The 22,008-nt window shown below is 47.3% G+C and overlaps 2 protein-coding genes across 11 annotated transcripts in view; one reads left to right on the top strand and one right to left on the bottom strand.

Moving 5' to 3' along the window:
• Positions 1–22,008, bottom strand: part of TSHZ3 (teashirt zinc finger homeobox 3) — a 96,809-nt gene that overhangs the window by 50,833 nt on the left and 23,968 nt on the right. For 3 of the 7 annotated variants that reach the window (XM_074551128.1, XM_074551127.1, XM_074551129.1), the window contains one exon: positions 20,003–20,064. The exons of 2 other annotated variants lie outside the window; for them this stretch is intronic. In XM_074551128.1, coding sequence (XP_074407229.1) covers positions 20,003–20,064 — 62 coding nt within the window. Of the gene's footprint in view, positions 1–591; positions 727–16,464; positions 16,607–20,002; positions 20,065–22,008 lie in introns of those variants that run through there. 2 more of the 7 variants (XM_074551130.1, XM_005490072.4) reach the window with 2 other exon arrangements.
• Positions 18,432–22,008, top strand: part of LOC141730806 (uncharacterized) — a 37,422-nt gene continuing 33,845 nt past the window's right edge. For 3 of the 4 annotated variants that reach the window (XR_012582472.1, XR_012582473.1, XM_074551133.1), the window contains exon 1: positions 18,432–18,545. Coding sequence is in view for 1 of the 4 variants with exons in the window: in XM_074551133.1 (XP_074407234.1) it covers positions 18,459–18,545 (87 nt within the window). In the remaining 3 variants the exon portion in view is untranslated. Of the gene's footprint in view, positions 18,546–19,193; positions 21,974–22,008 lie in introns of those variants that run through there. The other variant, XR_012582470.1, reaches the window with a different exon arrangement.

Here is a 22,008-nt window from a genome sequence, read left to right as displayed (position 1 = left end):
TGCTTATTCAGCTAACCATCTCAAAATGAAATGCAATCACACAGCAAGATTTCACTGCTGCTAGAGTATTTTACACAGAAAACATATAAGCATGAGGAAATAATGCACCACTATTCTCATATATTACACCGGACTATTTTCTAACTAATATAGATAGGAAGCATTTTATTGCAGGCCCAGAGCAAAAACAAAGGAAGACAAGGTATCCTGGGTAAATGATACATTTCAGCAGTTAAAAAACCCACTCACACACTATCTTTGCTGCCTCAAGTTCTACCTTCTATTTTTCAAATATTCTTTCACTAAAATTTACAGCAAGTCCAACCCAGTTTTGCCCACCTGGTTTATATCTCTCCATTTTACTTACAAGGTTAAGGTGGTTGCCAGAATTGTACTCTTATGCCCAAACTAATTAAATTAATATGGCAAATGCAAAGGGATTTGGGGGTTAATTAGAAAGCAAGGCATATGTTTAACTCTAAAACAACAGCACAGTTGTGTGCATGATTTTGAAGGCAAGAGAATGAAAGTAACACATGAATTCAGGTATTTCATTTTAGGGACCATAAAGTGTTTTAGATCACTACCTACCAGTCTTTTCTTCTGCATGGCTCTAGTTCTTCCTTCCCTTCTCCTGAAGGCATTTCCAACCCTGCTCCTTCCTCCACAGTTACCCTAGGGATTAAAGCAGTGCCCTGCCTGATGGCTTTTATCTGATGATTCCCTACCTCCAAGGCCATCTGGCTCTGCTCCTGGATTATCAGCTGACACGAGTTAGTCATCATGCACCTATGACAGTAAAACCATTCTCTTTTACCCCAGTCATTTCTGAAGGGGTATCCTAGAAAGCATGCTGAATAAAACAGGGTATTTCTCATCATATAAGTAAGTGTATACAAATGTATTTTATGCATTTCCCTGCATAAAAAGTGACCAAAGGACAGTCACTTAGAAAATACCAGGACATCTTCCAAGCTTCAGGTTTAGCTTGCAGAAGACTTTTCTTAAGCACGCTGCTGACAAACTGAAAACTGGAGATAAGAAATATTTCTGTTTCACTACACAGGCTGGTAGGACTGAAGCCCTAAAATCACCATGCATATAAGAGATGCCACAGCAAGCTACACTGAGAGGAATAAAAAGGACAACTAACCTTAAAAATGTGGAATAAAAAGTCTCTCTTCTATCAGAAAGCTTCAAAAGGAAATGCATATCCTCCAAACTTCATGGACACAGCATGCTCTAAAGCCAGTGAGAAATGCCCTGGATAGCTGGCAGAGAGCAGGACAGACCTGAGCACTGTCTGGCACAGAGCTGCAGTGTCACAGCCTGGAACAGGCAGAGAATGGGCTGAGGGAAGCCTTACACATTTACTCAGTTCACATTCAGCCAAGCACATTATATATATATATGTGTATATATATATGTATATGCACATCTCTCCTCAATATATTTTTCTCAGTATACAGATACCATGTAACTTAGTGGTTCCTACTGAGATACTACATTCTACTTCACACAGTGACTTAAACACTGGCAAATGCTTGATTGTTATTTGACTGTTTATTTTAAACTCCCTTTGCACATTCTTCCACCATTTAAAGCAAAACAGTTTACTATCTGTGCCGGTGTTAATGTTTGACGTATTCTGTCCATTTTTCACTTCACATGAACAAAAAGTCAATGCAGCTTTACCATATTCAGTACCAAGGTATTTCAAGTTTCTAAACAGTTTTCCCTATACACTGCAAAAGCAGACTGCGTATGGGGAAGGATGAGGAAGAGGCTAGGACAGAAAAACCTTTTCATAGAATCCAAACTCTTTCATCTGTGCAATAAATATTGTGAATGAGGAACAGCTATTCTGTCTTCCCTCTACACCATGCATGGAATACAGACTGGGAAAAATAAGAGGGAAAAGATGCACCTCACCTTGATGAGCAGAGGGAAGCATTATCACAGGAACTTTCATACACAATGTGTTAAAAAGTCTCTATCAGACTAGGAATAACCACCTATATTCCAACATGCAGCCATCTATCCATGTGTCTCTTAGCCAACACTTCCTGGATGTCAGCACTATATATCCCTCCATTAGGGAACCACTGCCACAGTTCCCCTATCAGTAAATAAAACAGTGATCAGCAGATCTGAAATACAGCAAATACTTGAAAAGGTATCAGAGGTGTTGATATGTGAAAAGGAGACAAATCTGCTTCCCAGCTAAGAAGGAAAGAGCTCTTTAGCCATAAACATGTCACCTCCCATGCTGGCATGGCTATCCCACATTTATTTAATCCACAGAATGTGCTAGAGAAAGCACTGCATTCCTGCACACAAGCACCCCCCATGTGCCCTGCACAGGCACAGGGCCCACTCACCTATGACAAAAAATGCCAGTAATATGTCAGCCTGAATTACTATTACATATAGAAGAAAAAGAGTTAGTCCTGCTAAAAAAAATACCTGCCAGCAACTCCAGACAACATCCTAACTTTACACAGAAGTGCTGGGCTATCAGCCAAGGGGGTGCTGACTTTGGTTGTGCAGTGCACAGATGATATTTCTCAAGTTAATGCTAATATGCAGTACTCTGCTTTTAAAGAGGTTTTTTTTTAATTTCTCACACAAACTTTGGTGAACATGACGTTCTGAGGAATCACTAATATGAAATGTTACTTGAGGACACAGATCTCTCCAAGTCATCCAAGCTAGCTGCAGCCTGAGCTTCCTGCCCCCAGTGTTGGAAGAATAGCTCTATGCAGCAGATGTGTCATACCCAGCACTCAGATGGCACCCCGTTTCCTTCTGAGCTGTGTTCTCTCCTCCTCTAAGTAAATACTGGAATGATTACAAGTGAAACAGGGTGTGAGAGCAGAAAATGTGATACAGGCTACACACAATTAGCAGAGGAGCTGCTTGTGACACACTGACACGAAGAGCTGTGCAAAGAACACTCGGAGGCATCAGGCAGTGTGAAGGGGATGGTGTGTGCAGAACAGTGTACAAGGTTTTCATCCTGCAGTTTAAATTTCCAGTATTTCACAGCCTGCATCCTTGCAAATCTTGCTGATAATCAACACTAATACATAGTCTTGATATTAAAAGTAAGTGGGTTTATTCTCCTGGCAGCACAACTTGAAGTTTTTCTTGAAATTCTAGAAACCAGAGTAAAGTATGAAACCAAAAATGGAAAAATACAGAGGGGCAGCATGGCAGCCACCTCTGCATCACTACTTACAAAATACTTTGTAAAAAAGAAACACTACTAATGCAATCATCATACCTGTGTTCTCCTGTGATCAGTCCATCCACAGACTCCTTCAAAGCCTGAACAAACACCGAAGTTGGGTTTTTTGGACTACACAGGCATTTTGCCCAACAATCAATCATAAGACATTGCATTCTGACAAAAATGTTGTGCAACATTTCAGCCTCAGAGCCAGCTTTTGGGCAGCAGCAGCACTGAGCCCTGCTCTGCTGGCAGCAGCACCAGCTGTGCCCAGCTGTTTCACACACCCTGGTCAGCACTGCACTGCCCAGAAGGGCATTCCTGTGTACCCTGGGCTGGGTGTGCTCTGCTGCACCCACTGCCAGGACACCCAGACTTGGAGGAGCTGAAAACTGGGCTTTGCAGCAGCCTTCTCAACATCCCAGCTACAAATAACTGGAAAATTGCTGGGAAATCAGGGTTCAGAATGGGCTCACATGAGCCTGTTATTCCTCTGGTTGATTGGAAATGAGATAGGTGCTGCCTGGACACCTCTCCTGTACTGAAGAAAGGGCAGTGCTGCAACCCCACCGAGCTCTGCCTGCCTTGCTGATGGCACTCCAACTCTGCTGCAGGGGACAGCCAAGGAGACAATGCCCTGGAAAGGTGGCCCAGGATGAAAAGGCTGCGTGAAAGCCGTAGGACCCTCACTTGGACAGACTAACCACACACTCCACTAACTGCCAGCAAAGATAGTGAAGCTGAAAGAGGCTTAGTGCAAGCATGCAGGAGATTTGTGACAGAAAGTTAGAACTCCATGTCAAGCCTTTCATGCAAACAATAAATATTACTTATGCTCATAATCAGACTTTTCTCCAGCATCGTCTTTGAATGTTGAACCTTTTTCAATTAATTAAAAACTATGCACTGCAGAGTGCATATTTTATCAGCCCTCAGCTGCTTAAGTGTCTAGAAAAGACCAGGCAGTTTTTCTTTTTTCCAGGCAACCCAGAGCAAGTACTTGCAAGGGTCATATCTTTTTAATTATCTTTTCTCTCTTTGATTAATTATTCCGTCTGACAATAGCGTGTTTCTAATGCTATTCACCTGCCTTTGATGATTGACAACTTTTCTGTCTGATTCAAAGCAAACAGCTGCTGCCATGATTGCCTAGCAACCAGGATGTGATGGATGAGCCCCAAAGATGGATGGCTGCAATAAATCATGTCTCCAGCTATAAAACTGAAAAAAGGGATAAGAATAAAAGCGAACAAAAAACAAAACAAGGTTTCTTCCCATGAGTGCACTCAGCTCCTTACCAATTACACCTGAAATGGACTTTGTGTCTATTAATAGCAAAGTTTTCTAATCAGTAAGAATGCAATGATGCCATTTGTATCAAGGTGTGTTTACAATTGTTACAGCAAATTGGCACTTGTACTTCAATTACCTACTGTGTTACAAAAGTGCAGGAGTAACACAGCAAAGTTTTACCTTATATGTTTGAATGCTTTATAGAAAGTATTATGTTTTTTCAGAGTTTTTTCATGGTGTTGGACTTGAATGAAGGGCATAAAGTTGAATTCTCCTTGCTTTTGGCAACTGAGTGCACCGAAAGTAAACGGAACTGAAAAACTCATTTCTATAAAACACATATAAGGTCACTGCTGGCTTTAAAAAAAAATTATTTTAACTAAAATGTTTATTAAGTGTTGCTGTCATTCCTTTTTGCTAGGAGGGCATCCTGCAATCAGAGAAAAAGTTGATGTGACAAGCAGTGTTTCAAAAACACCCGCTACCTGTGCAAATTCAAGACTGATCCAACAAAGTAATTCTCATCTCATTTTACCTACTGCTCCTGTAAATCATTTGAGTTTCGTAGGATGCACCAGGCAAGGAACAGTCAATAGTTTGTCAGCTCAGAACAAGTTTAACCAGGCTGGGTATTGCACTTGCCTGAAGGGGCACAAACAGCTCAACACCTGAAGTTCTGGTGCTGCCTATTGCTCCATTGTTGGAGTGTCTCCCTCCTGAAAGTCCCTGCCTGCACTTCCTAGGAAAACTCTAATTGCCTATAAAAAGCTCTTTCCTTAATTCTTCCAGCAGGTGGGGGTGTCCTGGTTCCAGCAAAAGTGCTTCAAAGAGGGAAGGGATTGCCCTCACTATTTACACAGCCAGGCCATCCACCCTCCAGGAGCACACTTGGGAGCGAACACCAAGGCTCCAAGATTCACAATCCTGCATGAAGAGCGTGGGTGGGAAAGAAATATCTGAATGCTGAAATAATTATGTCCTAGAACCTTCTTTCCTTTGCCATTATTTGGGACCCAGAAAAAAAAAATAAAAGGTGCATCCTGTTAGCAAAAGGAAGCTGGAGTGTATTAATCTGTTCACAAGCACATTTTTATACTGGAAGTGGCAATGCCTGGCAGTGTTATACTGGATCAGCCACAGTCCTGTTTGTATTTTAGTGTTACACACGGCAAGTCTGTGTGCTCATGCAAGAGGCTGCCTGCATCCTTGCACGGGCCACGGCTTTGTCTACATTCTTTACAATTATTGAAATGCTCCCACTAAAAACTTAACTCTGCCTCTGCCTGTCCCTCTCCCTGTTGTACAAACACACACACACATCCACACACGGAAATCCAGCCCCTAAAACAATTGTAAGGCACTCCTGTAATGACCGGCGAGTATCTGGTAACAAACAATGAGAAAGCAAAGCCATCAATCACAACGTGCACGCCGAGGCCTCCATTCTGTCCCAGCTCATCCAACTCTCAAGTTACAGCTTTACACGGCAAGTCTAAATAATATTCAAAATGATAAATGGCACTATAAGCCTGATATCCATCATCAATCTTTTTTTAAGGAACATCCATCTTCAATAATGCACGTTTGAATCATGTGAAACCAAGAGCTCCCAGATTCATTTACACAACCCCCAGCAAGCCGGTGCTGCTTGAATGATACGTGTCAGCCAGTTTGTCCCAACTGCCAAACTCAAAAAAGAAAGGGGGGGAAAAAAAAAGAGAAACGAAGAGAGACTGAGACAGCAAGAATACAGGAGGGAAAAACCTCCAGGGGGCTGAGCAAGGCGACTTAGCAGCTGATATGAGAGCACATCACCTCCTCGGTGAGCGTGGCAGTGCCCCCAGCACCGGCGGGCGCTCCCGTTCCCGTTGCGTGCCCCGCTCTGGCCGGAGCACACCCAGCACACCCAGCAGCAGCAGCACCACCGGAGCGGGAGCTGCCCGGGCCCCCCCGGCTCTGCTCTGCCAGGGCCGGTGATAAATGACACATGTCATTCTGTCGGGAGGGAAGGGTGGGTCAGTGATGTATGGCTCTGCTGAAAAGGAAATCGACTGTTTGGCATGGTGCGGCTATTCTCCACCAGGATTTAGTTTCAGAACTCTAAAATGAAATCTCCGATGTTTCAAGTGCACGGTTAGGGCAGCCTGACGTGCGGCCAAGGCAGATCGCTGCCTTTTTTTTTCCTTCCCCCCCCCCTTGATTTTTATTTTTTAACCTCTCTCTGCCCTTCGGATTTCAAAAAACTGCTCCACTGACTGGAAACTGCAAAAGAACACACATATATCAAAGTCTTCAATAGTTATGATCCATGATAAAATTTAAATAGGTTGAGGTTTCTATTTTTATTTATTATTGGGGGGGAAAAATGGCATGCAGGCTTGACACAAAAGCAAGATAAAAATTAGCATGTTTGAAGTAATCGTCCCACAGCTTGACATCTGCATAGTAAATTTTAAAGGAAAAAAATGTGTCAGGCAGGCATGAGCTGTTCCCTCCCTCCCCCCCTCTTTCATTAGCTCACTGGCAGGGTGGCACTTCTGAACCTCATTACTGCAGGAGGATTTATGAAGCTGAACCCAATGGCAAAGAAAAGGCATCTGTCAATAATTGTAGGGAGCTGCACTCACAGCTTTGAAATCTCATTAAGTATGCAGTTATCAGGCATAAAGATCAAAAACATTACTCAACTCCGACAGAATCTTATGGAGGAACATTAATTAGCAACAGGCCTACAGTACAAAAAAAAAAAAAAACCAGACTTCCTCTCACACCTGCCCAACCCACAAACCAAAAGAAACACTCCTCCTCCCTCCAGAAAAAAATAATTCCCAGCATCTGAGACTGATCAAGTACATGAAACAAGAGAGAGGAAAAAAAAAATCCAGTTGAGACAGTCTTGGCGGTGAAGAGAGAAAAGGAAGAAGCTGTCAAAGTTGAGAAGGATGTCAGCACTGGCCCTGATTACAAGGGCCTATACAGTTCCCAGGCCTTTTATCATCCCTGCCATCAAAAACAGACTCTGTGTCACAGATGGATGACTGATGGCTGCCAGTCTGGAGCAGCCTGGCCAAGCCTCCTGGAGGCCCCTGCTGCGATCTGGCCCTCCAGCAACAGGCTTGACCTAGCAGGGAAAGGGCTGCCGGCAGCGAGCCCAGTCCCAGAGACACTCAGAAACAGCACCCTGTTCTGTTCTTCCCCAGAACAATCCAGCGAGAGCTTGGTCAGGGTTTGTTTGTTCAGCTTACAGAAGTTAAATGTAATACTGCTGCTCGCCACGCAAAGCTGTGCATTATTTGAAAATAACACCAGCAAAAAAAAAAAAAAAAAAATTAAAAAAAATTTAAACAAAACCTCTTCTTTGTCCATGCTAAATGTATTTTTCTAATCCTGTTTCTAGTTTGCATTTTCACCACAATTTGCATGCTCAATTGCTTAGAAAATACATGAGAGAGAAATATAATTTTGGGGGGAAACATACAAATTCATAGGCGAAGCTGGACCATAAAACCAAGTGACCTTTGCAGCATTAAGTATTGTGTGTAACTAATTAAGAACTATGGCCATATTAACATTTTTTGTTACAGAATCAAGGATATCAGCTACACAGCTTAACCCATTGCACATATTTTTTTCATTTCCTCCCTATCAAAAACTGTGTTTGCAAACAATAACTCAAAGCTACTTGTTAAAAAAAAAAAAAAAAAGAAAAAAAAAGAAAAAAGCAGGAGGAGGGAAATCACCGTCTGTAGTCTTTTTCCCACTTGGGACCATGCCTGAAAAGCTCCCTCTTTAGTTACATGCTACCTTTCATACATTTTATATTTCCCATAATTTTGTGCTACAAAGAAGCTTTCCACTGTACAGTTCCATTCCTGTGTTATTTCCTATGTCCTGGGTTTTGATATAATGTACATATTTGTCTCTCATTTCATGAAATACACAGTGATATTTATGTCTCACTTGTAGCCACACTGAAGACTGGCTTCTTAATGAACTACATCTTTAATACCGCACAGAGTCAGGGATATTCGCACGCACATGCAAGACAACCTGCCTGTCAAAATCTTTTCAATATCTGAAATTAATTCATTTACAAAACTAATGTACTTCAAAAAAAATTAAAATCTTAGCTCTGACAAAATACGGAAGCGGAGGTTCCGCTCTGAACGAGATTTTTTAAAGAATTTTACAAAAAGTGTTACAATAAGGTGTTTATATTTTTCCGTATGCTTACCATATTACTTTTATTATGTGTAGCATCAAAGTGATTATAGCAATTACATCTAACAGAATTAATTATAGAACATCCCATCATTTTGAAATACATAATGCATTAGAGGTAAGCCAAAGAAAGAAAACATCTTGACTGTGGTTACTATTGTTGGAGTATTTTTTTCTTTAAGCATGAAGGCGAAACCAAAGTAGGAAGAAACATACAGAAACGGTGGGGTAACAGTGAAATGTTAACTACAGAAATCTGAATTTCAAGGCAGGTACGTTTTTTACTAGCAATAGTAACCTGTGCGAAGCTGCGCTAGCACAAATATCCATGTAAAATCCATTAGAGTTTTTAATCACAAAATATGGAAACTAGCCAATTCACCTAACCAATGTGTTAGTACATAAAGACAAGAGTGTATGAGTGAAAGAGTTACAAGCCTTTACGTATGCAAAATAAATTCACTCAAAGCTTCATTAATATTAATTTAAATTCAGAACCCATTTACATTAAATTGTTCATTAAAAATTGCCTATTTTATGCAACATGCATTCCGCAAAGAACACATAAGAAACCGAAACAGAGGACTCAATTTAATGATGGAAATATCAAAAGTAAATGAATTTGGATCATTCCAAACGAATTACAAAGCAGCCCTCCGCTCTGTGCCAGCACACCAAGTTTGGCGGGACTTTGGCGGAAGGGCAGGGAAACCTCCTGGCTTCCCCCTCGCCAAGGCTTGGCCGCCGCCCTTCCCACCTCCCCAGCGCCACAGAGCTTTGCTGAAACGGGGATTATTTATGGACAGGACCTACAAGCCAGCCCTGTGACAATGGTGGCTGAGCGTGAGCACACCGGGCCGCCCCAGAACTTGTCTGGATTGCCAGCGCTGCCGGGCGGAGCCGCGCCAAGGGATGGCAGCTGGAGGTGAGGCGCGCTGCCCATGGAGCTCCTCACTGGCAAACTCCCACACCAACAAGCACAGTCAACTTACGTGATTCCCAACAGCTGCTCTGAATGAAGAAAAGAGAGTCATAATTAATAACATGTGTCCTGACAGAGTTAATTAATAATTTATAATTAAGTCTAAAATACCAACTTAGATTATTCTTGAGGAGTTGTCCCTTTACAGCCCGAAGAGGCCAGGCAATGGCATTGGCAAAGAGCTTTCAGATATTTTATGATCCTCTGGTAACTCTTTCCCTACTCTCCCTCCACCCCCAGGGGAAAAAAAACCCCTTTGAACATTTTCTGAGAAATATCTTAAAGTTGATGCCTGCAATGAGAAGTGTTTAAATTCTGCAGATTGGCTCTCTGCTGAGATGACCAAAATATCTTTCAGGCGCAAAATCAGGCAAATGCAGTAGGATGAATCTCACAGTCTCTGAAATTAAGCCCTACTTATTTCAACTCTTTGAGTTCTTTTTATGAAAATGGTAACAAACAATTTCAAGCTCTGACAATGTTCTATTCTGCATTATTGTACTTAAGAAAACTACAATACAATCTCTCGTGGACTATGCTTTAAATCCTTTGAGTCAATTTTCATGCTTTATTTTTTTGTTATGTTGAAATCAAGAAAAATCAATTGCACAAATTTTTTTCAACCCTTCTGCTTTAGGTTATGACATATACCCACACAAAAAAGCAACGCATCCATTGTTTAGTGGGATTTTTAAAATTAATTTAATGTCTAACTGCAAATGCTGGAAACTAGAATTAATCTGTCTGGATAAAAAAAGGCTTACAGACATTTAAATGCATGTATCGGGACACTTTATCAACCTAACATAAAATTGTCATCTTATCTTATTATATGACTATTTTATGCATGTGTCAAAGAATTTGAAAATGAATGCCTGTCTATTCACTCTAATTACAACTGCATATTATCTGTCTGGATGTACCAGTCCATATCATTGTTACCAAATACAATATATTGTATTCACCCTTCATTTTTAACTTAAGGCTGATAAACCACAATTTGGGCGTAACTAAATTTTTAAAAAATTACCAAACACACAGAGAAGAAGAAAAAAAAAATCAGACTAAAACACCTGAGGTAGACTATTTAGTAAATGATGCTGAAGTATTTCACAGATAAGATAACACGCGACTACTCAGCAACTATGTTATTTTTGGTGTTGTATCATAACCATACACACACATACACTCCTACTTGACAATGCAACACTTCAGGCATCTCAATACCTGATCCACTAGCAGCACCTTGAAAACAGGGCTGTGTTAAAATCTGACAATCTGCATTTGGATTCTCTAGGAAGCAGTCACGACATTGGATTAAAATATGGATTACTACACCGCAAAGCCAGCAGTGCCAAGGTTTGCTCAGAGAGATAACACGTAGGTTACTTTACGTCCTGGCAGATGATTTCTTTTCATTCACTCTGTACCACCATATGTTTCTGCATAAGCGTGCACGTAGCACGCTTAAAAATGTACCCCACACTTCACCCTGAAGGTGATCTTTTCTATACAGTTTCCACTAATCCTGGAAGCAGGGCTGACAAAAAGGACCCACTCTAATCCTGCTAACTCACCCTAGCTTCACTGCATTTCCCATAACCCTGCAGCAGTCACAATTCATTCTAATCACTTTACAAAACAATCTTTAGTAAAAAGAGGAAAAATGCAGACTTGTAAGCCAATTTAAGAAATAACTGCTGATACATCAGTTATTGACTATTTCACTCCTGCTCATGATAGTGCTCAAGGCAAAACCGAGAACAAAATGACAACATCAACCGCACGCAATAAACTGTGGCCCAGGAGAGCACTGAAGCCCTAATTGACAGCTGTCAAGCTAATGGGAGAAATGGCAGCTGATTCTGGAAAATTCTGTTTTCCAGGCAGATATTCAGGGGAATCTATCAAGCCTTTTTATATTTATGCCCCTTTTTCTTTTTTTTTTTTTTCCTTTTTTTTTTTTTTTGCATTGTTCCTTCACACTTTGCCGGGGAAAAAAAAAAAAAGCAGAGGACAGCCATAACTAATCATTTTGTCAGCTTGCTGCTAGGAAGAATCTCTGCCCAACAGAGAAATATGTGGCAGGTTTGGAGGCAAATAACATACCAAGGGCTGACACTGCAAGTACCTTTATAGGTAGCCTACTTTATCGCTACATTTACTTTTGGGGTATGTATGTAGTTGCAAGCAATTGCCATAAATTAAAGCAAGCGTTCGAGTTGCCGGAGTCAGAGCTGCCTGGAAATCTGGCGGCACAACCTGTGTGCCATCTTGCATCTGTTTGCTGTGCTGCACCCCCAGCCCCACGCTGGAGGGGCCGAGGGCTGGCACCAGCACTCCAGTCCCTGGGAGGTGGAAGTGCTCTGCACCTCTGAAGCAGCAATTCCGTGAATTTCGGTGCTCACACTGACCAGATGCAGCTTCTGAATGCAAGCGCAGAAGTTGAGAAGAGCCTCGAGCATGCAGCAATCTCTAGGATTTAAAACATTCTATGCAACAAAAAACAAACCAAACAACCACAGGCCCAGGTTTGTTTGGGTTTTTTTTATTCCCAGAGCCTTGAAAACTCGGTGCAGTTGTCTGTTACTGTTTTATTAAATATATAAATAAATAAATAAGTAAACTAAATGTGATTCCAGCAAACCACTAGTTCCCAATCCCTCCTCACAAGGTATGTACACAAAATATGTATTAAGTCATTTCTGTCAGTAGGAAGTACATTTTCTTGATCTTTTAAATAGGTTTCTAAAAAAGCTGCAAGTGAAGCTGTAATTTAAGGATAGATAATTACTGTTTGCATGAACAAGACTGGCCTCTATTAATACAATATCTTACTTTCCCCAGACAGTAGCCTCTAACTGGTAAATATACCTTCTTCCTCCTGACTTACATGACAGAAGTCTTTGGAGCAGCAATTCTGACTATCTTCTTGCTTTAACAGGTGAGGAATAAAATTGCAATCCCTGACTCTCCTTCCCAAATTTACCTACGATATTCAGCTGAGTCTCAAAGCAAACAAAGTGAAATTATCATTTTTACAGATTCTTGATTCTCAGAGACAGCTTTAGTCTTCCACAGTGTGGTGTTAACACTTGGGCTAGACATAAAGAATTTGTGCACCTGTCTGTTATGTCTGCGAGCTCTGTGCTGCTGAGAGTTCTTTGTTGTTGTTATTCTACTCCAGACCATTAAAAGGGTCCTAATTCCTATGACATGATTATCCAGGTACCAAAGCCCATTTGTCACCTGCAGCAGAAAATTGAGTTAATGCACAACTAAAGGCAACCAGGACTGTGTAATATCAACTTGATTACATCAAACTAGCTGCAAACCTAATTCTGCTGGATGACACTGCGTGGAGCTTGTCATCTCCAATCATTAAAGCTGTCAGGAATCCATCAGGTTTACAGCTAATTAGGTGAACACTAATGAAGCTGGCAAAACAACTTTTCTTTTTTTATGGCTGAGCGGACCTTTCAGTTTGGAGAAAAAAAATTCTCGAGTATTCTCAAGGTTGCTGGGGACTGGATTTCCTGAGTTACCAATCAGCAGACATCTTTAATTCTCCCCCCACCACCACCTTTTTTTCTCTCTCAGTACCAAGCAATCAATTTGTCATCACTCTCAGTATGCCACAAAAGCAGTCATGAACCTTATAACTCGCAGCTCTCAAGCCAAAAAGGGGGGGAAAAAAACAAAGTAAGTTTCTTCTGTCTTAAAATAAAACACCTCATACAGCTCACTTATTTATCTTCATGCACTTATCAACAGCATGAATGTTCTTGTTTTTTCACTCTTGTCAAATAAGTAGCCCTTCAGTCATTCTACATCCCCCATATCCATTAGGCAGAGGCATTTTGATAAAGTAAAGCCAAAGCTAGTGTATGGGAAAGAATGAAAGCACTCACTCTGCCAACTTCTGATTGACCATTAAGCTATTGATGAATGTGCCTGTCAGGAGAGAGACAATTAAATCAAATATGAAACAAAGTCGTTTTGACGGGTCATTTTGATAGAGCAAAACCATTCTTCCATCTCCTATTAGTCCTGCAGTCAAGTTTTTGTAATGAATATTTCTTAACTAACCTGTTATTTCTTAGCTGTTTTTTAAGGTGTTAAAAAAAAGCCTTTGCTTTTACTGCTATTAGAAAAAGTAACATTTCCAATGTGACCAATAAAAGCAGCATCTCAGTGGGAAGCAATTATACACAATACTAAATGTTTAATGTGGCTATCAAAAAGCTAAAATTTTAAAGAGATTACACTTCTGCTAAATATGAAAGATAGATCGCGTATCATGGATGATTCACTTGAGAAAGGAGGGAGAGACAGAGAGTGGTGGAGGGAGAGAAGGATACCTCAGAATGTGTGTTTAGTGCAGAAATATTTTCTTCCAGTCTGTGGAGAGAGAGCCCACTTTACAACAGAGTCAAAAATGGAAAAGCGCATGGAAAATCTAGATTTTGCAGAACTAAATTCACATTACAAAATAGAATTTCCGAAGTATCAAAAAAAGTTCACCTCTGTCATTTTTCTAGAAAATTGTTATTTGATGGCACGGGCCAGAAAAGCAAAATATTATCACGAAGTATTTGGCTACGATATTGTTTGCTTGATGCTATCACCACCGTACTGAGAAACTTTCCAAACTTTCTAGCTGTTTGTATGCGGGGTAAGACCGCTGGGAAGTCTATTTCCCTATTTCAAAAGCACTGCCCGACCGAACCCATGTGGCTGTCCGAGAGGAGAAGAAAGGAAACATGCACGTTGTTATTTACAATTTGCGTTACTCCCCGAGCCCCTTGATGTTTACTAAACCCAAACCACCCCACTCGGAGAAGCTGTCAGTCAAGCAAGGGCTCCAGCAAGCCCAGGCTGCAGGATGGACTACCTGCTCCAGCAAGCCCCTAGCAGGGGGTGTAGCAGTACCTGCCCCACGCTGTCCCTAGCCCAGGCTGTAGGACTGACTATACGCTCCAGCAAGCCCCTAGCCCAGGCTACCTGCTCCAAGCTGTCCCTAGCCCAGGCTGCAGGACTGACTCCCTGCCCCACACTGTGCCAAGCCCAGGCACAGCCGCGCTGCCAGGGATGCCCAGGGGAGCTTCCCCAGCTCCTTCCCGGCCCCTCGAGGCTGTGCCCCGGCAGAGCAGTCCGTGCCCCGGGCCCTGGCAGCCCTGGCGGCCCTGGCGGCCCTGGCAGGCCGGGCCCAGCGGTGGCCCCGCTCGCCAGAGCCAGGCCCGGCGGTGGCAGCGCTACCCAGAGCCGGGCCCGGCGGTGGCCCCGCTCACCATGGCCGGGCCCAGCGGTGGCTCCGCTCACCATGGCCGGGCCCAGCGGTGGCAGCGCTACCCAGAGCCGGGCCCGGCGGTGGCCCCGCTCGCCAGGACCCCTCAAGTTGCGCTCGCAGAGTTGACAGGCCACGTGTGACGTCACCGAGTCTGGCGTTACCATGGCAAGTGATTTATTGATGTTTATCGGGAATGAATAGATCAAAGGCTGCCAGATGACAGGCGATCAATCAGACATCAAATCAAGGATGGCAACAGGCCAAGGAAACCTTTTCCAGCCCACATATCCCCAACTAAGGATTACTGTAAAATTATGTGGGGCTTTTCTTCTACTGTTTTCTTTTCAATTTGGCTTTTCCAAAAAAATACTGCTTAAGTTTAACAGGAGTTGACATTTCTGGCAAAAGGAAAACAAGCCAAACAAACAAAAAATCTCACCAGCACAAAGCCTCGAAAAGTAATTCTAAAAAGGAAAAAAGAAACCAGTGGAAATTGTAAAGGCACTATCAGAAACATTCACCAGTCACTTGACAATACACAGACCCTTTTTCTTTTTTTTTTTTTCCTCCTTTGGTTTACTTTGCAGCTTCTCCTCTGGACTCATAAATAAGAAATCGATAGGATTAACAGAAGAGGCTACCAAAGAAAGTGACCAGCTAGGACGGTCTGTCTGTCCGGCAGAGACATCTCCAGTGCAGTACAAGGGCAGAAGAGAAAAAGGTAAAAGTTGGGCAAAGGAACCAGTTCTGGGCTCAGATCTCCAACTAACACTGCAGAACCTCCAAATCACTTTGTCCCTGCCACTTCATTCACAGCGTGCCATATTTTTATACATGCCCTCTCTCTTTATTTTATAGGAAGGAAAAACTAAATAAAAATAATATTTTCCCTGGCTTTCACAAACCATTTGCCTGTGAGAGAAGGGGATGTAGAAGAATGAAGACTACGAGGGAGAGAAGCAAAGTAGGTGCCAAAGTACGGGCTGGAAATAACCAAAATTCGCCTCCTGCTTCCCCCAGCCCCGGAGCGACACCGACCATAGATCCCGAGCAGCGTGTGCCCGCACACACCCGCTGCCCCTCGCACAGGGCTACCCCAGAACCGAGCCGGGCGACGGCAGAGTTCGGAATAAATCAAAGTGGGCACCAAAAGTGGGGAACGGGCTTTCATGCGCCCCCCACCCCGAAGAAAAAAAAAATAAAAATAAAATTCCCCCAAAACCCCCATCCCGGCGCTGCGCCTCAGCCCGGGAGTTGCTCGGCAGAGCCCTCGGCAGCGGCGGGCAGCGGGGCAGCGGCGGGGCCGGAGCGGCGGCGGAGCCCGCCGAGAGCCGGTTATGAAAGAGACGGAGGGAAGCGAGAGGAGAAGCCAGCGGCCGCGGAGGGAAGGGAGGGAAGGCAGGGAACGGAGGGAAGGCAGGGAAGGAAGGGAAGCGGCTCTCGTACCTGCTGCGCGCCGGGGCGCTTGCTGCTTCCTCCTCGGCATGCTGGGCTCCTGCGGGCGCCGGCGGGGGGGGGCAGCCGGGGCGCGGGGGTGGGAAGAGTTGCCTCAGCCCCAGAGATCCGGTGAGCTGCTCCAGCCTCGGCGCGAGGGCTGGGTCGGGGATATATTTTTTGTTGCTGTGCATACACGATGCCGAGTAGGAGGAGGAGGCGGCGGCGGCGGAGGAGGAGGAGGCGGCACAGAGGAGAGGACAGCCCTGCTGCTGCTGCTGCTGCTGGCAGAAGAGGGGGGAAGTTTGACAAATCGCCCCGGAGGAAGGAGGAGGGGAAGCCCCCCGAAGAGGTGTGCGGGCGGGAGGGCTGGGGAGAGCCCGCAGTCCCCCCCACCCCGCCCTGCGCCCCCGGTGCCTGGTCGGGCTGGGAGATCACGGCATAAAGACAGGGGATCTCTTGGCCGGAGCCGGCGGAGCCTCAGCCTGCGCTCTCCACTCCCGGCTCGGCGCTGGAGCGGCGGCGGCGGCGGCGGCAACAGGCGAAGCTTGAAGGGAAACGAGATGATCGCGGTGTCACTCAAACTGCTCCGCCGAGGGGGAGCGGGGCACCGCCGCCGCCCGCCCCGGGCCGCGCCTTCACTCAGCGCGCATCGCCCGCCGGACCGGGCACGGGGGTGGGCAGGGCTCTGCCCCGCCGGCCGGGGCGACCCCCTCGCCGCGCCCCCTCCGCCACCCAACTTCGCCCGCCGCCGGTCTCCCGAGCCGCCCGCGGCGGAGGGCTGGCCGGGCAGGGCAGCCCGCCGGGCTCCGCGCCGCTCGCCCCGCTCCCCGCCGCAGCCCTTCCCTTTCCGCCCCCGCGCGCACCCGTTCCCCGCCGGAGCCCCCCGCAGCCATCGCCTCCCGCCACGCCGGGGCACGGGACCCCCCCTTTCCCCGCCGCCCCCCCCCGGCGAGGAGGGCCCGGCCCGCCGCTCCATCCCGGCCGCCCCGCGCGGTGACAGCGGCGGCCCCGGCTCCTCGCCGCGCCCCGCAGCGCTGCCCGCCCCGGCCGCACTCACCGGCGCGCCGCCCGCCCGCCGGCACATCCAGCCCGCCGGCTCCCACCTGGCTGGCGCCGCGGCCGCCGCGCTCCGCTCCGCGCCTGCGGGCGGGCGGTGTCGGGGCCGTCCCGGCCGGCGGCCGCTATCAGCGGCGCCCCCGCCAGCGGAGCCGCTGCTCCCGCCCTGCGGGGCCAGAGCGGCGGGGAGCGGGCAGCGCCCGCGCCCCACGCACCCGGCTCTTCGGGATGGAGCACTTTTGCCTCGTTTTCCCTGTTTTGGGGCTTGATTTTTTTTTTTTTCCTTTTCTCTCTCTGTCTCTCAGTTTTGGTTTTTTTTTTTTTTAATTTTTTTTTTCTCGGTCCAAGTTCACTGCCGAGCCGCCGCGCTCAGTTCGGCGAGCGCCGGCGGATCGATGTGCTGCGGGTTTGATTGCGCATCCCTGGGCGGCGGGGCCGCGCGGCGCGGGGAGGGCCGGGGCGGCGGGGGGCGCGCGGGGCCCGGGCCGCTCCCGCCCCCGCTCCGCCCGCGCCGGGACCGGGACACGGCAACAGCAACGGCCAAAGGGGAAAAAAAATAAAAAAAAAAAAGAAACAAAAAGCAAAGGAAAGAAAGGAAAAAAAAAAAAAAAAAACAAACCAGTAGCTTTTTTTTTTTTTTAAAGTTCACGGGGAGGAATTAAAAAAAAAAAAAAAGGCTGATCTCACTTTTACGGTAAGATCAAAAAAAATTTCCACTCGCCCCCATTCTTCGAGATTTGGGATAATTCCAAATACCTGACTAAGTGCAGATGTTGTTGCGTCTTCACATCCTATAAAGCCGCCGTGCCGCTCTCGGGCTCTCGCTTCCCTTTCAAGTTGCAGGAAATTCAAACACTTTACATGACGGGTGAAGAAGGTTTGGGATTTTTTTTTTTTTGGATTATTATTGTTATGAGTTGATTTTTTTTTTTAAGCTGATCTTTAGGATGAAAAAAAAATCGCAGTCGCCTAAAGTCCCCGGGAAATTGCTACTGTTGGGGGAAAACGAAACATTTCTTGAAAACAAGAAAATGGTGAGTTGTCAATTGCCGCTTCTGCTGCCAAACTCGCTCAGTTCCATCTCATTGATACTCGCTGGTTGCTCCTCACAGTTACAGTATCGTATCTGCTATCTGCTCACAGAAGGAGCGATCAGATCTGCTTAAGAGACGACACCGAGACGTTCCCCCCCCGTCCCCAAAAAGCCCCGTGTGTGTGTGTGTGTGTGGGTGAGCCGTGCGGCAGGACGGGGCCGGGCGGCGGGCAGCCCCGGCGGGGCGGGCGGGCGGGCTCGCCGCCGCGGCGGTGCGTGCCGCTAGATCCGCCCTAACATCTGTCCGTCTCACCATTGGCGCATCCATCAGTGTCACCCCGGCTGCACATTGCAACGACAACACATCAGACACTACACAGACCGGGATTCGGTACAAATAACCAACATACTAAACAACTTAACTGGGGAGGAGGGGACCAGCCGCAGCACAAGTATTTACAAACGTTAGACCGCCTCGGGAAGCAGGGCTCGGCTGCGGTTAATAGCTCCTTCATTCTCTCTCCTTCCTCCCCCTTTAAGTAGGAAATAGAAAACCTAAATAATTCACGCCTCCCACCCCCCCGAAGGATGCTGCGGGCCGGGGACAGGGGCAGGGACGGGGACCGGGGCGCTCAGCCCGGCTGCGCTCCCGGCCCCGCGGGGCGATGGCTGCGGCAGGACCGCACCGAGCGCGGAGCGAGGCCAGCCCGGGCTGAGGTGCCGGCCCGCGCTGCGCAACATGGAGGATTGCTCCGAGCTCTGCAGCGAGAGAGACTGAAACAAAGTTTGGGATGCTCGGCCGGGAGCTCCGGCAGCCGAGAGCCCCGGGAGCCCTGGTGCCTGTGCTCCTGCCCGCCGCACGGAGCGCGGGGAAGGTCACTCTGCCACCAGGCGCTGGGAGAGCGCCCTGAGAACTACGGCAAAATTAAAATGACACGGCGCGTGTAGTCACTGCAGTCCTGTAAAGGCTGAAATGTGTGAGAGCCCTCTCCAAAGCCAGGGAAATCCCGATCCTCCTCAGCTGCTGGCTGCGGGGCATCGCGAGGAGCGAGCTGCAGCGACCAATCCCGAATTTTGGGGCGGTTGCAAGTTGCAAGAACTTTGTTCCTTCCACTTTCCCGTCTCTAAATCTGCTCATCTTTCACTGCCTTTGTGTCACCCTTGGCCCGCCCGGGGGATGGATGTGAGCCGGGCTTGGCGCGGGTGCCCGGCGGGGTGCGCGCCCCTCGGCTCCGCGGGCGCGCTGGGCTGCACGCGTGCGTGGATTTGCGCGTGTGGTGTCATTTGTGTTCGAACAGGCTCCCAGACAGACCTGTGCCGCCCGCAGAGCGCAGCCTGCGAGGAGGATGCTGGCAGGTGGCACCTCGGCAGCTGAACGGTGTCAGCAGCACAAACAAACACGCGAGACCGTGCCCAGCCCCGCGGCGTGGGCAGCTCGGTGCGAGCAGCAGCGCTTACCTGGCTCTGCGAAGGGCGGCCCACACGGGATGAGGGGCTCCTTCCAGTGCGCCGAGCTGGGGCTGGGAGGGAACGAAATAAGTGAAACTTTCCGTAAACAGTCATTGGAGGAACTTTCTCAGTTCATTTAGGAATAATAATTCTCGTGTGTGAGAGAGAGAGGGGAAGACAGCAGATATTCGTGCGCACAGACATGTGCATTGCACTTCCACAGTCACAACTCCCACTGCCCAAACGCTCAGGAAGTTGTGGAATAATTTGGTTGTTAACTATGTACATTTTTTAAGGAAGAAAAAAAATCTGTTGAGCTTTCTATCAGACGATTTACAGGGGGAAGTACAGACGCCTTCATGTGCGCCGGCTTCTTTGGGGGTCACAGTCTATTTCAGAGAGCCAGAACGCGTAATTTTATGAAGTGTAGCATTTCCAAACACAGCGCATCAAATCGATGGCTCCACAGACTCCATCCACACAGACTCAGCACACGAGGCTCAGCCCTAAGCTCGCTCTTCCCGGCAGTTTTAAAACAAGGCACCAATTATTTATAAGTCACATAATTAGATAACCATCACTCCTAAACTTTCCACCAGCTAAGAATGTTTTATCTTTCCCAACCGGGCACTGCTTGCTGCCCTTTTTTGGTGTATAGTTTCACTGCTCATACCATTCCTCTCCACCAAAACTCCGCCAATTGCCCGAGACACTTCTTTCATCCCCCGGCCCGAGAGAAGACAGCGGCCGAGCCGATAAAGGACCACTGGCATTAACTGCTGGTTATGGGGACGGCCAGGGAGGATCAGTGAGGAAGTTTACTAAACTTGGAACAGCTGCCTCTTAGAAGCCGGCGTGTTTTAGCCCAGCTTTAACCTTGTTCTCTCCCGAGCAGCGTGTTGATGTTTCGCCACTTGCTCACTGCAAACAAGGCAGGGAGCGGCGTGCGCCGAGGTGCCCGTGTGGCCGCTCTCACCGGCTCGCTGCTCTCCGGGGCTCAGCCCCGGGCACCGAACGGCCCCGGCCTCTCTCCTCTCTCCCCAGCTCCGGCCCAGCTCTGCCCGCTCCTCCCTTTGGAGCGGGGCCGGCGGGGACCTGCAGCTCCTCACCGGCCGAGTGTCCCGGAGCGGCGGGCAGGGCCGGGCAGGGCGAGCGGGGCCTCGGGAGCGGCCGGTGCGGGGCAGCGCTGCCCGCGGCCCGGGAGCGGCTCTCGGAGGCGGCGGCCAGGAGGGAGCCCCGGCGGGGCTGGGGGCTCTCACCGGGCCCGGGCAGCCCCACGGAGGCGCCGGGCGGCCCCGGAGGAGGCGGCGGCCCTTGGGCGGTACCGGCGGCACCGCTGCCCTCTGTGCCCGGGCACTGCCTTCCCTCCTGCCCCGCGCCTCCCATCGAAATGCGGGAAGCACTTCGGTTTCTCCCGGCGAAGAACAAAGAAGCAGCAGCTTTCAGGAAGGCTGGACGAGATGAATACGAATCTGACAAGTTTGTTTAAAAACCCCACTGTCCACGCCCGAAAACGATACTGCGCTTCTGTAAAATACAAAGTGTTGTCAATAAACATTATAGCGGCGATAATGATCTGTGGAGAGAACAAAGACATTTTGTAATATCTACATTACTTTATTAGAGCAAAATTATTTTAAAATGCCTGTGAATTCCCAAACCTCCTGAATACAAATGAATAAAAGTTTTTCTTCGGGCTAAAATCTTTGCTTGAATGTAAATTGTTTGGGTAAGTGAATTTGCACAGCAGCAAAGTTTGTTTGTCTTAGTCCAGTAGCTTTGCTTTAACGAACCAGATGTTTTGTCTGTAAATTGTCCAGAGGACTTTCACAGTTCTGACATGTAATAAGCCCCAGAAAATCAGAACTGGACTAGCTGCGTCCCTGCGATTAGGACCACGCATTTCGGGAAGAGCACGGGGAAAATAGGAAAGTGTAAGCACGCTCAGAGTCCTCATATTTGGAACCCTCATTTTAAACTGTAAGTAATCTTGTCCGAATCGATTCGCTTCTGCC

Source organism: Zonotrichia albicollis, chromosome 13 (assembly GCF_047830755.1).
Source record: "Zonotrichia albicollis isolate bZonAlb1 chromosome 13, bZonAlb1.hap1, whole genome shotgun sequence".
Taxonomy (NCBI): Eukaryota; Metazoa; Chordata; class Aves; order Passeriformes; family Passerellidae; genus Zonotrichia; species Zonotrichia albicollis.
This window is presented reverse-complemented; position numbering and strand designations above follow the sequence as displayed.